The sequence below is a fragment of the Coregonus clupeaformis genome, unplaced genomic scaffold (assembly GCF_020615455.1).
Source record: "Coregonus clupeaformis isolate EN_2021a unplaced genomic scaffold, ASM2061545v1 scaf1311, whole genome shotgun sequence".
Classification (NCBI taxonomy): Eukaryota; Metazoa; Chordata; class Actinopteri; order Salmoniformes; family Salmonidae; genus Coregonus; species Coregonus clupeaformis.
This window is the reverse complement of record NW_025534765.1, coordinates 140,450-155,804: the sequence shown is the minus strand read 5'-3', so window position 1 is coordinate 155,804 and position 15,355 is coordinate 140,450. Positions and strand designations below refer to the sequence as shown.

The 15,355-nt window shown below is 45.8% G+C and overlaps 2 protein-coding genes across 4 annotated transcripts; one reads left to right on the top strand and one right to left on the bottom strand.

The window, feature by feature from the left end:
• Nucleotides 1-1,190: 1,190 nt before the first annotated feature.
• On the top strand, nt 1,191-3,827 carry LOC121568876 (zinc-binding protein A33). Of its 2 annotated transcripts, XM_041879341.2 has the most exons (6): nt 1,191-1,838; nt 2,325-2,420; nt 2,504-2,737; nt 2,861-2,883; nt 2,987-3,105; nt 3,253-3,827. In XM_041879341.2, exons 1-6 carry the CDS (start codon nt 1,434-1,436, stop codon nt 3,825-3,827), a joined length of 1,452 nt encoding a protein of 483 aa, XP_041735275.1. In that variant the 5' UTR covers nt 1,191-1,433. The 2 variants fall into 2 exon arrangements, with proteins under 2 accessions (XP_041735275.1, XP_041735276.1); XM_041879342.2 differs by lacking the exon at nt 2,325-2,420.
• A 40-nt stretch (nt 3,828-3,867) lies between these two features.
• Nucleotides 3,868-10,229, bottom strand: LOC121568874 (RNA polymerase I-specific transcription initiation factor RRN3-like). Of its 2 annotated transcripts, none has more exons than XM_041879340.2 (18): nt 10,110-10,229; nt 9,345-9,456; nt 9,152-9,208; nt 8,956-9,045; nt 8,726-8,855; nt 8,425-8,484; nt 7,884-7,947; nt 7,648-7,717; nt 7,453-7,551; nt 7,234-7,329; nt 6,980-7,109; nt 6,338-6,468; nt 6,089-6,219; nt 5,728-5,912; nt 5,466-5,574; nt 5,173-5,325; nt 4,934-5,024; nt 3,868-4,824 (listed from the first exon to the last, which is right to left on the bottom strand). In XM_041879340.2, the coding sequence occupies exons 2-18, from the start codon at nt 9,438-9,440 to the stop codon at nt 4,672-4,674; spliced, it is 1,845 nt and encodes a 614-aa protein (XP_041735274.2). In that variant the 5' UTR covers nt 9,441-9,456; nt 10,110-10,229; the 3' UTR covers nt 3,868-4,671. The 2 variants fall into 2 exon arrangements, with proteins under 2 accessions (XP_041735274.2, XP_041735273.2); XM_041879339.2 differs by lacking the exon at nt 10,110-10,229 and adding an exon at nt 9,694-10,066.
• Nucleotides 10,230-15,355: the final 5,126 nt, after the last annotated feature.

Sequence of the window (15,355 nt, the reverse complement as noted above, 5' to 3'; positions counted from 1 at the left end):
GGGATACATCATCCTAGGCTCGTTGAGAGAGCGGAAAGGATGCTGTGATTTGGATCTCGCCATGAATGAGTTTTCCAGAGATGCGCATTTACACGACTCTAGTCACTGAGTGGTGTAGTGATAGCTGCATGCATCCTACAATAAAATAGACTCTTGTGAGTAGCCTGAAATGATCATTGTTATCAAGCCACTAATGAATGTTCATCATAGATTCTCCCCAATAATATAAAGTGGTCACAATCACATGTAGTGATACACAAGCTACTAACCACACACTGTGGACTGATGATATATTGACACCAAGCAACAACAACAAATATTTAAAATACCACACTGGAGGTGGGGGCAGATGGTTGATTTGTTTTTAACCAATATCCTTCAGTTGTCAAGTGAAACACAGGTGAAACACCTCTTTTATTCCCCTTTCCTAAAGTAAATGCAATGAAACTGCACAGGCTTTTGGGGAAGAAACTTGGTTTGCATTGAGGTTGTGAAAGGGGAAGATTAGGCCTGCAGAATACCTTTTGAAGCTTTGCCCTATATGAGCATTCATTGGTGTCTAAAGCACTGGCATATAATTATTGCTTTAGATTACACAGTTATCACCATTGTACGTTTTATTAGCAAATTATAAATATAGTGCAAGGTACAAACAGGTATAACAGTTGTATACAATAGGTAATGATGTGTATGGTATTTACATTAGGCCTACATTGTACCTGCCTTTGTAATAACCATGTGAATACATATGTTTTAGGAACACAATGTAATGTGAGGCCAATTTATAATATCACTTTATTAATGATGATTTTAGCCATAATTTGTGTATTATTTTGGTTGATCATATTTTCATCCTGCTTCATCCTGCTTCATGAGATTAAATATATCCATATTGTCTATCTAAATATATATACTGTATCTTGACCGTCATCTTTCACTTTTCAGTCTTATAAAGCCTTTTGAAGTTATTGATGGTGTATTTGCACGCATGACTGTAAGTCGCTTTGGATAAAAGCGTCTGCTAAATGCCATATTATTTATTTATTTATCTCTATCCACACCCTTTAACAATGTTGCTATTCAAAACATGTAAGGCTAAACCAGTTTGCAGCTATTCCACATGTGACCAATAGGGCTCGACTTCCTGTTACAGTGGACTCTTGCTTACGTGCTGCTGTCTGTATCGCAGTACTGTGTCTCTGGAGTCACACACAAACACAACTCAACAGACAGGAAAACAGCCTGCACTTTTAAGGTCTGGCATTACAACAAGAACAATGGACTTTGAGTATCTGTTTTGAAAAGCTATAGGGAGGGGATTTCTGAAAGGAACAGTAAATAAGCTACATGTTTATATGCTTGACATGAGAATTGTTTAAGCCAGAGGATATCTTCTTCACAGAGTCCCGGTACATAGTCAGGTGAAGACAGACATGTCATCCAGTGTGTCTCTCCCAGAGGAGGATCTCTCCTGTCCTGTGTGCTGTGACATCTTCAGGGACCCTGTCCTCCTACCATGTAGCCACAGCTTTTGTAAGAGCTGCCTACAACGCTACTGGGACACCTCAGCCCTCAGACAGTGCCCTGTCTGCAGGAGAAGAGCCTCCAAGCGCACCCCTCCCTCCAACCTGGCTCTGAAGAACCTCTGTGAAGCTTTGCAACAGGGCAGGAGTCAGAGCTCAGCGGAGGGGAACGGGTTGCTCTGTAGTCTACATGGAGAGAGACTCAGACTCTTCTGTCTGGTGGACAAGCAGCCTGTCTGTGTAGTGTGCCAAGCCTCGAAAATACACAAGAACCACGACTGCTCACCCATAGAGAAGGCAGCACAGGATTGCAAGGTGAGAGACTGAATCATATTTGAAATTACTCTAGTATGTACATGCATGAAATAACTTGGCAACGTCTGTTTTCATAGTTTATGTTGCCATTTTCTCATGTAAGGAACCTGTGGCCCCTGGCAGTAAAATGCTGTTAATCAGGTCTATCCTGACAGTAAATGTGAGAGTACAGTATTAGCAGAGAAATATAGCAGAGAAATTCCAAAGTGTGTAAAGTATTATATCTGCATTCCTATGGGATAATATCTGACCTGCTGGTTGTACGTCAGTGAGTGGTGTTGATAGACATACAGTGTGTTTGCAGAGTAAAACATTTTTAAACATAGTAAATTATCTCAGGTATTGAAAGGGTTATTTTAGTCAAGCAACACACCTGGCATGGAACCTATTGTTAATTTATTCACATAATTAAATCTAGACGTCTAATCGAGTTACAGCTTGCTGCTTTTATAAGAAAGCTCCTGTTAGAATACCCTTTACTTCTAGGATGAGCTCAATGTAGCACTGAAGACCTTACAGGATACTCTGGACTCCCTCATTAGACTGAAGGGAACCTCTGAAGAGATGCTCGGGCCCATTAAGGTAATCTCCACAGATGTCATCTACATTTCCTTTTCATTCAAATGAACTCAAATCCATCAAGTTGTGCTCTACTTGCCCATTAGAATCAGGCCCTGGAGACAGAGAGGCAGATAAAGGATCAGTTTGTGAAACTCCACCTGTTCCTGTATGATGAAGAGGCAGCAAGGATAGCTGCTCTGAAGGAGGAGGAAGAGGAGAAGATAGGGGTGATGAAGAGTATGATGACAGAGGCTGCAGCAGGGATGCTATACCTCACAGAGACTATTACAGTCATAACACAGGAGATGACAGGTGCTGAAGACATGACATTGCTCCAGGTTTGCACTCTCACAACTTACACATCACACACTCAAATTAAATAAAGCCAGAACAATCATTTTTGAGGAGAGGATGGGAGTTTTTTTATTCAGCCTCAATATTACACTTTCTTTGCTTTTCAGAACTTTAAAGCCACTATAGAGAGGTATGTTGAAATCCCCCACATCTCTTTCTATCACTCTCTTTTTTCCTCCCTCTCTCTGCTTTGGAATACTGAACAGGACAAATTTATTATTTTGTCATTTCAGAGCCCAGTGCACAGGGCAGGGTCCAGAGAGGATTTCAGGGGCGTTGATTGATGTGGCCAAGCACCTCTGTAACCTCAAGTACAGAGTCTGGAAGAAAATGCTCCTGCATGTTGAATACAGTGAGTACATTTCAATGGTTAACAGAGCTGAGGAGATAAGGAGGTAACTCCCACAGCATTTTAACCTGGCGGAGAGAAGCTAAAACAGTGGTGAGTGACCCAAACCCTTTTCCTGTCTCTGGCCCATTTCCTCCTCCTCCTTTTCAGTTCCTGTGACCTTGGACCCAATCACAGCCCACCCCTGCCTCTTCCTGTCACATGACCTCACGTCCCTTCAGTACACCAGCCAGCCCCAACGTCTCCCTGACAACCCTGAGCGATTCCACTTGAGTGCAGAGGTCCTGGGCATGACCGGGCTCAGCTCAGGAAGCCACTGCTGGGTAGTGGAAACAGGATGTAATGACGACTGGATTCTGGGTGTGGCCTGTATGTCTGTCACCAGGAATGTGGAGGTCCAGGCCCGGCCCGAGAATGGGTTTTGGACCATATGTCTGCGAGACAGGGAGTACAGAGCGATGACCTCACCTCCAACAGCCTTGACAGTCACAGGGAAACTCAAGAGGGTCAGAGTGCAACTGGACTGGGACAAGGGCCAAGTGTCTTTCTTTGACCCTGCTGATGACAACGATACACCCCTTTACTCTTTCTCACACAAGTTCACAGAGAAAGTGTTTCCGTATTTTTATACGCAAAGCAAACACCCTCTGAGAATCCTACCTGAGAGGGTGTGTGTTACAGTGCAACATAGTGGGGCAGGACGTCCTTGTACAGTTCCCGACTGATCTTTTTTTTTTTTTTATACAATAAATGAATTTCTGTCAATCCACAAATAGGTTAACTTTTATTTACAGGGTATTGTATGTCAACTATGTAATTGATCCTCCATAAATACAAGCACAGGTTTACAGAAGGTTTCCTTTTTCATCTACTGCAGGTGACCCTTCACACAAGTATCTGTTCTGGTTAAGAAGAATTTCAATAAGGGAACTTTATGTTTACAATCTGTAAAATGATACAAATCATAAAATGTGATGTTCAGAACATGATACAAATTGTAGATCAAAGTCAACCAAAATCAATAAACAATTGAAAGTGTCAGAGAAAAACAAACAATGAGTAAATACATAGTTTTAACTAAAAACACAAAATCTACTTAAGATTTTCCCATCCTAGATAAAACAAATACATTTTCTTTCCATAGTTGAGTTAAATGAACTAGTATTTACTATTAACCACTTATAACATGTTAACTGTTATAACATAGAACCATTATTATAAAATGAATAGCTCTAGCCACGCATTGTACACTGTGTTCATAATCTTTTGCGTCCTGGAGTAAGTTCTTGATGGGGTGGTGATTGTAGATGGTTCCAGATGATTCCCATTGATACTGCTCTTCAGTGATGATAGGGAAGATGAAGAGGATGGACCCGTCCATTTTAAACAGCAGGATCCAACAAATCCATTTAAAAAGGGGGGTCAAAATCAGAATGGTCTATAGTAAGATAATATCATATTCCATTTGAACATTTTAAAGCTGGGTGTCTCTGTATGATGGCGCTCTGAATTGTGGAATAGTCCATTTTACAGGGTGTTGTGGATGAGTCCATGTTAAATAAGAGGGTATCAGAAGGGTCTCTGTAGGAAGGCGATGGGCGGGGAGCCCACACTGCTGGGGCTGCGGAGGTGAGACTCATACGAGCCGGGGGTCATACCCACAACCCCCTTTGTCTCCGGCGTCTCCCCTCGCAGGAAGTCATCCTCATCTGCATCCGAGCACTGAATCAAGAGAAAACAGCCAATCAAACCACAAAAACAACCAATAGGGAGACACACAGCATCCAATCATGTGTGTGCGTTAAAGAATACAAGAGCGTCTGTGTTTTACCCTTCTGACTCTCTTGGTGGTGACAGTGTCCATTTCAGTGTCTGCTGGCTCCTCCCACACCTGGTAGAGGGGCTCGATGAGTTTACTTGACCTAGAGAGGAGAGAAATGAAACCCCATCAGAAATGGAAAATGAACGCTGTTCTTGGACAAGTTCAGGTTGTACTACTGCCATTTCCAACCAATTTCTCCTGTTTTGTGCCTACTGAGAAGTGGTTGCTGGGAAGGCTTCATGGGTTACCTCTTGAGCAGGTAGGGGTCGAAGGGGAAGAAACTGTCCAGGGGGTTGGTGTTGGTGGACACACAGTCGCCCCCCACGGAACTGCGGACCACGGGGAGAACATGGCGGTTGTTCCTCTCGATGATTGTGTAGCAGAACACCAACTGGTACTTTCTGTGGATGGATGGATATACGTCTGGGTCAAACAACCACTTCACATGTTTAGAAGCAGACAGACAGAAACACAGTGCTGTAGCAGAGTGTAATTGATGTGTGACTGGCTGACAGAGTGGTTGGTTGGTGCACCACTGTACCTGGTGATGGCAGCAAACATGTTGGTGACGGCAGGCAGGCAGACCTTCAGAGGGTTGAGCTGACACATCACTATCCTCTCTAGGTTCAGACCCTGCAGGTACGCCAGCCCTGGGAGGGAAACACAGACACACAGTTATATAATACTGGACACTGGTAGAGAGCACCTTCCCACATAAACACAGATTGCCAGGCCAGTGAGATATTCATACCAATTGATACAAAACAATTTGATTGTGTGTGTAAGTATGTGTTTTCCCCTACCTTTTCTCATGTTGCCCTCCAGAATGCTTCTGTGTCTGAAGAGGAGTGCGTAGAAGACGGCCTGGCAGGCGTTGTAGAAGGGCCCGTGCAGCGTGATGTCACAGTAGGCCCGGGAGCCGGAGTCCTGGCTGTCTATGTATAGGTGGAGCCAGGGGACCAGCAGGTCCAGACACGCACGCACTGTACTGCAGGACGGAGAACACAGTCAGAGAATGGTAGAGGAACTTAGTTAGGGAGTTAGGAGGGACCACAGAGAGTATACTGCATAGAACCAACCACACCCCAACATGCTCTATTGATCTCTTTCTGAACAGCAAAAATAAACTTTTGAATATTTAGGAGGACAGAGGGTGTGACTCACGCGACAGGCAGGAAGTTGGCACGGGCCAGGAAGCTGCCCATGTAGCCAGCGGCAGCCTGGCGCAGTACTGCCGGGTGAGACGGGCTCTGCAGTAACCTCCACAGGTGTTCCAGAAACGCCTCTGCCAGAGCCTGAGAGGGGGAGAGAGGGGTCAAACACATACACAGCCAATCAATCAATCGATTTACCCACTCAACCGTTCTATAAAATGTGACTACTATACAGCCGCACACTGTTGCGAGTACTGACCAGTCTGAAGCTGCAGAGGTAGAAGAGGGCGTATTGGACGTGACAGGAGGCGTGTGTAGGTAGGATAAGTTTGTCAAACACACACACCAGGTCCTTGTACAGATCCTTAGTCCGCTCCACATCCAGACAACCTGCCAGAGAGAGAGTAGAGGAGGGGAGAGAGATGGAGGGGTGGAAGGGGAGAGAGATGGAGGGGTGGAATGGGAGAGAGATGGAGGGGTGGAAGGGGAGAGAGATGGAGGGGTGGAAGGGGAGAGAGATGGAGGGGTGGAAGGGGAGAGAGATGGAGGGGTGGAAGGGGAGAGAGATGGAGGGGTGGAAGGGGAGAGAGATGGAGGGGTGGAAGGGGAGAGAGATGGAGGGGATGGAAGGGGAGAGAGATGGAGGGGTGGAAGGGGAGAGAGATGGAGGGTGGAAGGGGAGAGAGATGGAGGGGTGGAAGGGGAGAGAGATGGAGGGTGGAAGGGGAGAGAGATGGAGGGTGGAAGGGGAGAGAGATGGAGGGGGTGGAAGGGGAGAGAGATGGAGGGGTGGAAGGGGAGAGAGATGGAGGGGTGGAAGGGGAGAGAGAAAGGGAGCAGCGTAAGCACAGCACTGTGTTGTCATATGTCTAGTGAGTGTGTGTGAAGCCCCTGTGCTCACCGTTGACATGGCACATGTCCTTGATGAAGGCCAGCAGCACAGCCATGAGAGTGTCCAGTCTCTCAGCGACAGGGTGGACCATCACATTGGTCTCTGCTGGACTGGACTTCACTGAACACACATCCTCATCCTGTGTGAGAAAGAGAGAGGGGAGAGAGATATGAGGGAAACTTCACACCACATCAGTTGCAAAATGGAGAACTATCACACCAGTGACTATCGTATGTAAAACCCTAGCAGGTCTAGTCAGTCACCATGTCAAAGAGCCCCTCCTCCTCCTGCTCTCCTTTCATCTCCTGCTGCACAGCGTTCTCCTCCACCTCCTCTATCTCTCCCCGAGGAGCACTCACCTGGAACACAACACACAGTATTAGCACACAAAAACCACCTATTTCTCAGCGAAGAACTGGAAAGCCAACACACACACACACACACACAGCAGCAACTGTGGCTTAACTAACACACACACTTACGTCCAGTTTGAGCATCCTACTGATGATGAGCTCCAGGATGTCTCGTCGTAGCGAGGGGATGTACACTGCCACCCGCAGAAGGTTATGGACATAACACTCCTGGGGAGAGAAACACAACCATCCCGTAAAACAATCTGACAATAAATAAATAAAAAATACCACAAAAAACACGAGGCTACTGTAGCCACTGCTTACCAGGGTTCTGGAAGATTTCTGCACAAAAGGAAAGTTTTCAATCAGAATGGGCATCAGGAAACGGCTGGTGCTGAAATGAGGAGGGAAAAAACATTGTTACCAGTCTGCATTGGGGGTCAACAATTCCCAAGGTCAGACCTGGGTCTGAAAAATACCATTAAGGCTACTTCACTTGACACACGCAAAACAGGCAAGGATCCAGCAACATGTTGTAGGATTGTCTTATGGCTACTTACGATGGGACATATCTGGCTATCAGCTGCAGGGCCTGATGACACTGGTCAAAATTTCTGGGAAGGTCTTCAAAAATCAAGAAAGAAGAGAAAGGGTTAAAATTGTGCATAAATGAAAAAAGTATTCGCTATTTTGAACTAACATCCAACGTTGAACAAGTTGGATCTGTGAACTGGGTGTCATTCTACCCTTTATATTGTAATATAACACGGTTCTGTAACATTCAACGTCAACGAAAGTAGTCAGTCTGACAAAAATCAGTAACACTAAGGGGTTGGATTCCTGCAGTGGAAGTCACCAGTGCTAGTCTCCGTCTATTATCTTATCTACACCTCACCTCCCCTCTTATCATCCTCACTCTTCAAGGACTTTAGAAGTGTGCTTAGTTTCCCTAAAAGGACGAGCGGAGCAGCCTTTTACCAACCGCATTCTCACCTCACTATGAATTTACTGCAGTGTGTATTTCAATGAAACATTTCAGGGACTGTCCGTTGAACAATCTTGGTTTTCCATTGCAAACAGTAATGGAACAGTAACACCTACTTTCATCGTCATCATCCGAGTCGGAGATGTCCACTCCTCCCTCACAGATCTTTACTCTCTCTGGAAAGGAAGGAAAAAGAACAGGTCTTCAATAATAATATAATATAAAATAATATGCCATTTAGCAGACGCTTTTATCCAAAGCGACTTATAGTCATGCGTGCATACATTTTCGTGTATGGGTGGTCCCGGGGATCGAACCCACTACCTTGGCGTTACAAGCGCCGTGCTCTACCAGCTGAGCTACAGAAGTAGCCATATTGAGTTATCAGACTGTCCACGCAGACAGACAGGAACTCACTGGGTGTGAAGTTGGAGACAACCATCTTGAGGCAGGCGCGGAGGTAGACCGTCTGAGCAGATACCAGGTTACTGAGGAAGGCCAGATACTCCTCCACTACGGCAGGGCTTCGGCCCAGCCACGGCAGTCTCTGGTACACAGAGAGACACAAGGGGTAGAGTCGGCATTAGCAAACTGTTCCTGGCCTGGGCTGTACTGTCCATCTCTTGATTCAAGTGTTCCATCCTCACCAGAGCCACATAGATCAGCTGCTCATGGTCTTTGCTGAGTTGTGTCACACAGTTCCGGAACTCCTGCAGCCAGTTGATGATTTGGGCATCCTGTCAAAAAAAGGAAGACACTCCGTTATCAGTAAGACCTCTGGAACATTTTCCTTGTTACACTGTACATGTAGCCGTAGCCTAATTGCTAGTCATGTCTGTTTACCTTGATATCTGGATCTGCCAGCTGATGTTTCAACAACTCATAGTCACTGGTATCTCCCTTGAAAAACAAACAACCAGCAGCAAATACTATCATATGTATACGAGCTTATAACTACATTCACTGCATTACATAGTGAATCACATAAGTGTTTTAGGCATCCATATGTTTGGTGTCACTGGATTGGAAATCTCACCTGTTTGAATTTCGCTAACGTGGCAACAACATTGCCCCCAAACCGCACCGTCTTCAATGGGGGAGTGTTCATGAAATCTCTCCCCTCAATCTCCATGCTTTACACACACGCGCTGGGAAGGGAATGATGGCAACAATAGCGCGCGAGTAAATTGACTGAGATACAGAATAGTGAGCAAGTATTGTGAAACATAAGGAAAACACTGTCATTTAGTAGCTAATGTGAAAGCTTGACAAAACAATACAGTTAGCAACAGCTTGCTAGTTAGCTAGAAATGTGCTAGCTCCCTTTAGTTTGATAGTAATGCATTTACATTGACAGCAACGTATTTGAAAGGCTTCATTCTTACCACTCAAATGAAATATTGTACAGATAGCTACAATTCTATTTGCGGTGCAAAAGGCTGTTTCGATCGTGACAAAATGAAACGTGCCTTCTCCATGCCGCTTACGTCACAACAGGAAGAGAAAATGGTGACCGATTTTATTTACGGAAATGAATGGTAGCTTCTTCTTCCTGTACTAGCGCCGTTGTCTTCTATGGTGCGGTCATGCTACCTACCGTGGCGGAGCATAGGCATATTTGATAGAACAGTACCATCAGACCGTGTCACCGTTGGCGTCGCTGCCTATCTGGATAGAGCGTTATCAATCAATCCAACTCTAATACTGCACTCTAAATTTATGGGGAGGGGTTAGAACATTGGACAGTGCATTTGCAGGAAATGTTTTTTCAAGCAGTAGTACACTAATTGACAATGGTTACCTCAATTCAAGACGTGGTGTATTTGTGAAATCATGAACATTCATGATGTCCTTGTCCTGCTCTGAGTGTGTCTCTTCCACCATATCATAGTTTGGCCACCAGTCCATCCAGCAGGCTCCCGTCATGAACGACCTGAGCCACATGGGGGCGCAGAGGTACCACCCGGGCATGTAGCCTGGTCTCATTGACTAGACATAACATAGTAAACGTAAAATCTGGAGGCTCAAATTAGTGTTATATGTTACAGTTGCTATGGTTACATAAGACAGATGGTTACTTAAGGCAAAAACGATAGTAGGGGTGTGGTCGGGGTAGATGGGTAGGCGTACAACGTGAACGTCTACCAATCAAAGGGTTGCGAGTTCGAACCTCATCAGGGACGACTTTAGCAAATGAGCAACTTTTCAACTACTTACTACATTTTAGCTCTGCAACTACTTAGCATGTTAACTCTAACCTTTTTAGTTAACCCTTCCCTAACCCCTAGCCTAGCTAACGTTAGCCAGCTAGCTAGAATTTTGACATTTCATGCATTTGGCAAATTCGTAACATATTGTACGTTGTACGTACAATATGGCCATGGACCCAAAATTTCGATGTTTTGTTCCCCGAGCCACATAGTTATCACTTTTGCCTTATGGCAAGGTGCTCCATCATGCTGGAAAATACATTGGTCGTCACCAAACTGTTCTTGGATGGTTGGGAGAAGTTGCTCTCGGAGGATGTGTTGGTACCATTATTTATTCAAGTGGCTTCTTTGCTGCCCTTCTTGACATCAGGCCATCCTCCAAAAGTCTTCGCCTCACTGTGCATGCAGATGCACTCACACCTGCCTGCTGCCATTCCTGAGCAAGCTCTGCACTGGTGGTGCCCCGATCCCGCAGCTGAATCAACTTTAGGAGACGGTCCTGGCACTTGCTGGACTTTTTTGGGCGCCCTGACGCCGTCTTCACAACAATTTAACCTCTCTCCTTGAAGTTCTAGATGATCTGATAAATGGTTGATTTAGGTACAATCTTACTAGCAGCAATATCTTTGCCTGTGAAGCCCTTTTTGTGCAAAGCAATGATGACGGCACGTGTTTCCTTGCAGGTAACCATGGTTAACAGAGGAAGAATGATTTCAAGCACCACCCTCCTTTTAAAGCTTCCAGTCTGTTATTCTAACTCAATCAGCATGACAGAGTGATCTCCAGCCTTGTCCTCGTCAACACTCTCACCTGTGTTAACGAGAGAATCACTGACATGATGGCAGCTGGTCCTTTTGTGGCAGGGCTGAAATGCAGTGGAAATGTTTTTTGGGGATTAAGTTCATTTTCATGGCAAAGAGGGACTTTGCAATTAATTGCAATTCATCTGATCACTCTTCATGACATTCTGGAGTTATGCAAATTGACATCATCAAAACTGAGGCAGCAGACTTAGTGAAAATTAGTATTTGTGTCATTCTCAAAACTTTTGACCAATTCTTTTCATTTTCCTGTTCCTCTAAGAAAGTGAAATAGAGCCCTAGACACCACTTCCCTCCCGTTTCCTCCTCTCACTACACCACCCAAACCCCAACCCCGTCCAGCCTCTCTAACCTTTTCACACAATCTCTCCCTATCTACGTTATACAGTTCACAAAATATCAACACATGCTCCACCGTTTCCTCCACTAAACACTCATCACACAGACCTGTTTCATGTCTCCCTATCATCAAACAACGTGGCATTCAAACCTGTGTGCCCAAACCGTAGTCTACTCCACACAACTTCCTCTCTCACACATCCCATACTCCCCACCTCTTCCTTAACTGACCGGTGCACGCAGTAAAATTGCCTCCCCTTACTACTAACATCCCACTCCCTTTGCCAAAGATCGAGCCCTTTTGCCCAGATCAAGGACTTGACTTCCCTATTGCCCAACGGGACCTGAATATCTACCCCCTCTCTCCTCACAGCACTCTTATCCACCACATCAGCCTTCTCATTACCCTCCACACCCACATGGGCGGGAACCCAGCAACGTACCATCCCTCCCATCCTCTCCAATCCCATTAACAGCACCATCATCTCCACAAACAAGTGTCCCCTATCCGACCTTCACACAACACTGCAGCCGAATCAGAGCAGATCACCACTCTGAGTGGTTTCACCTCCTCCACCCATCTCAAACCTAGAATCATGGCCATTAACTTGGCCGCATACACTGACACAATCAGTTAACCGCTTACATACTCTAACATTGAAATCTGGGATATACACCCCTGCCCCCACCCTACCACTGACTGGATCCTTTGAACCATCTGTATACTGTATATCCTTAAAAACAAATACACCCGATTTAGCTATATATATCGCCACACCCCGTCTCACGTCCTCACCCCATTCTCTCCCTCAATCATATCCACATCTACACATGGTTTCGGAAACAGCCACGGAGGAACGTTCCCCAATGCAATTGCCGGCCCTATCTCGCTCTCCCCCAGTCCATATTCTACCACTTTGTGCACAATTGTCCACCCGTATGCCCTCTGCTTACCCACTCCTCGCTCCCAACATTCCCCAGTTGCCGTAACCGCAGGATGTCCTTCTGAACTCCCTTTCAAGCTCGCCCAGTACGCTAATGAAAGTTTGTCCCGCCTTATCCTCAGTGGCAGTTCGCCACTATCCACCTGCAATGCCTCAACAGGTGTGGTCCTGAAGGCACCCACACACAATCTCAGGGCCCTTGACTGTATCCTATCCAGGCGCTGTAGTACCGTTCTGGCTGCCGATCCATATACAAAGCACCTATAATCCAAAGATGACCTGATCAATGCCTGATACATACACTCAGTGTTTGTCTATCCGACCCCCAATCATATCCTGCCACTGCCCTCATGAGGTTCAGCACCTTCCTACAATTAATTTCAATATACTCAACATGTCTCTTCCACGTAAGCCTCTCATCAAACCACATACCTAAATCCTTAAAGTCAGACACCCTACCTATATCCTAACCGTATATTTGCAGCCTAACATTTTTTACCTTCCTCCTAGAAAACACCATAAAGCAGGACTTGGCCACAGACATCCTAAACCCCCATGTTAGAGACCAATCTTCCACAACTTCTTCCTTCTTCCTCATCACATATTTCACATGTCCACCTCTCTTCCATACAGCCCCATCATCAGCATACAAGGCCACACCCACTCCCTGTCCCACCTTTTTAAATATATAATCTATCATCAGGGTGAACAACACCGGACTAACCACACTTCCCTGAGGAGTACCATTGTCCACTTCAAACCACATTGACAATTCTGGCCCCACCCTCACCCGTATGACCCGATCGAACAGGAAGTCCATGATCCAGTGCACTCAACTTGATCTTATTATACAACACTAACACTGCTTCCAACACACTGTTCGGTGCATGCTTAAACATCACGTAACACAATCAATCAATCAATCAATTTTATTTTATATAGCCCTTCGTACATCAGCTAATATCTCGAAGTGCTGTACAGAAACCCAGCCTAAAACCCCAAACAGCTAGTAATGCAGGTGTAGAAGCACGGTGGCTAGGAAAAACTCCCTAGAAAGGCCAAAACCTAGGAAGAAACCTAGAGAGGAACCAGGCTATGAGGGGTGGCCAGTCCTCTTCTGGCTGTGCCGGGTGGAGATTATAACAGAACCATACCAAGATGTTCAAAAATGTTCATAAGTGACAAGCATGGTCAAATAATAATCAGGAATAAATCTCAGTTGGCTTTTCATAGCCGATCATTAAGAGTTGAAAGCAGCAGGTCTGGGACAGGTAGGGGTTCCATAACCGCAGGCAGAACAGTTGAAACTGGAATAGCAGCAAGGCCAGGCGGACTGGGGACAGCAAGGAGTCACCACGGCCGGTAGTCCCGACGTATGGTCCTAGGGCTCAGGTCTCTCAGTTGGCTTTTCATAGCCGATCATTAAGAGTTGAAAACAGCAGGTCTGGGACAGGTAGGGGTTTCGTAACCGCAGGCAGAACAGTTGAAACTGGAATAGCAGCAAGGCCAGGCGGACTGGGGACAGCAAGGTGTCAGCATGCCCGGTAGTCCTGACGTATGGTCCTAGGGCTCAGGTTCTCAGAGAGAAGAGAGAACGAGAGAATTAGAGAGAGCATACTTAAATTCACACAGGACACTGGATAAGACAGGAGAAGTACTCCAGGTATAACCAACTAACCCCAGCCCCCCGACACATAAACTACTGCAGCATAAATACTGGAGGCTGAGACAGGAGCGGTCCGGAGACACTGTGGCCCCATCCGAAGAAACCCCCGGACAGGGCCAAACAGGAAGGATATAACCCCACCCACTCTGCCAAAGCACAGCCCCCGCACCACTAGAGGGATATCCTCAACCACCAACTTACAATCCTGAGACAAGGCCGAGTATAGCCCACAGAGGTCTCCACCACAGCACAAACACACCCTATCTTCTCCAGGAGCAGTCTGCCCCCATCCCTCCAACGCCCTTGTCATCTCATACATAGAAAACTCTGCATTCATATCTTCTCCTGACTCCCCTTTTCTCTTTAAAACATCTCAATGCTCCTTTAACTTTTCCCTACGTCTCCTCTTACTTTCATCACACAGGTGCTCACATCTATGAACCGCAGTAAATGCACCACCTAGGACATTTGCCTTTTCTTTACTTAATACAGCTGTGACATTTGTTTCTACCAATACTGGAATTCCAGCATTTTTACCCTTCCCCATCATTTTTAAAAACAGTTTCCAAACCGCACCAATTTTGGTCCTTCTACCAATAGTGGAGCAAAATTCCCGCCATGCCTCCCTTCTCGCTATCTTAACTGTTCTTCTCGCCATCGCTCTCTTCCTTTGATACTCCATGAGATTCCTTTCTGTCAAGACATTCTTATGTACCAGTAGAGCTATATCCCTTTCCTGTACCACCTCTGAGCATTCATCTGTCCACCATGACACCACCCGCCTCAGCACACTCATCCACAGACCCCTCCATTGATCACTTTTGTCTTGCCCGCTCACACAGGTACTTGAACATCTTCCAGTTAGCTTTCTCAAAGCACCACCTCATGTTATTGCCTCTACTCTACTCACACACACACACACACACACACACACACACACACACACACACATCCATATTGACCTTACATCAAACCGGAAAATGATCACTCCCTACAGTGGTTTCTCTCATCACTTCCCATTCCTCCCTGCCACCGCCGCAGATACCAATGTCAAGTCCAAGCATGAC

What these genes read in the sequence shown, in the direction of transcription:
- LOC121568876 (XM_041879341.2), top strand. Translation starts at nt 1,434, where the DNA reads ATGTCATCCAGTGTGTCTCTCCCAGAGGAGGATCTCTCCTGTCCTGTG. An exon ending in AGGCAGCACAGGATTGCAAG is followed by an intron (nt 1,839 to 2,324) that starts GTGAGAGACTGA and finishes CTTTACTTCTAG; the next exon opens with GATGAGCTCAATGTAGCACT. An exon ending in TTTAAAGCCACTATAGAGAG is followed by an intron (nt 2,884 to 2,986) that starts GTATGTTGAAAT and finishes TTGTCATTTCAG; the next exon opens with AGCCCAGTGCACAGGGCAGG.
- LOC121568874 (XM_041879340.2), bottom strand. Translation starts at nt 9,440, where the DNA reads ATGGAGATTGAGGGGAGAGATTTCATGAACACTCCCCCATTGAAGACG. An exon ending in GGACATGTGCCATGTCAACG is followed by an intron (nt 6,469 to 6,979) that starts GTGAGCACAGGG and finishes TCTCTCTGGCAG; the next exon opens with GTTGTCTGGATGTGGAGCGG. An exon ending in GGAGGGCAACATGAGAAAAG is followed by an intron (nt 5,575 to 5,727) that starts GTAGGGGAAAAC and finishes TTTCCCTCCCAG; the next exon opens with GGCTGGCGTACCTGCAGGGT.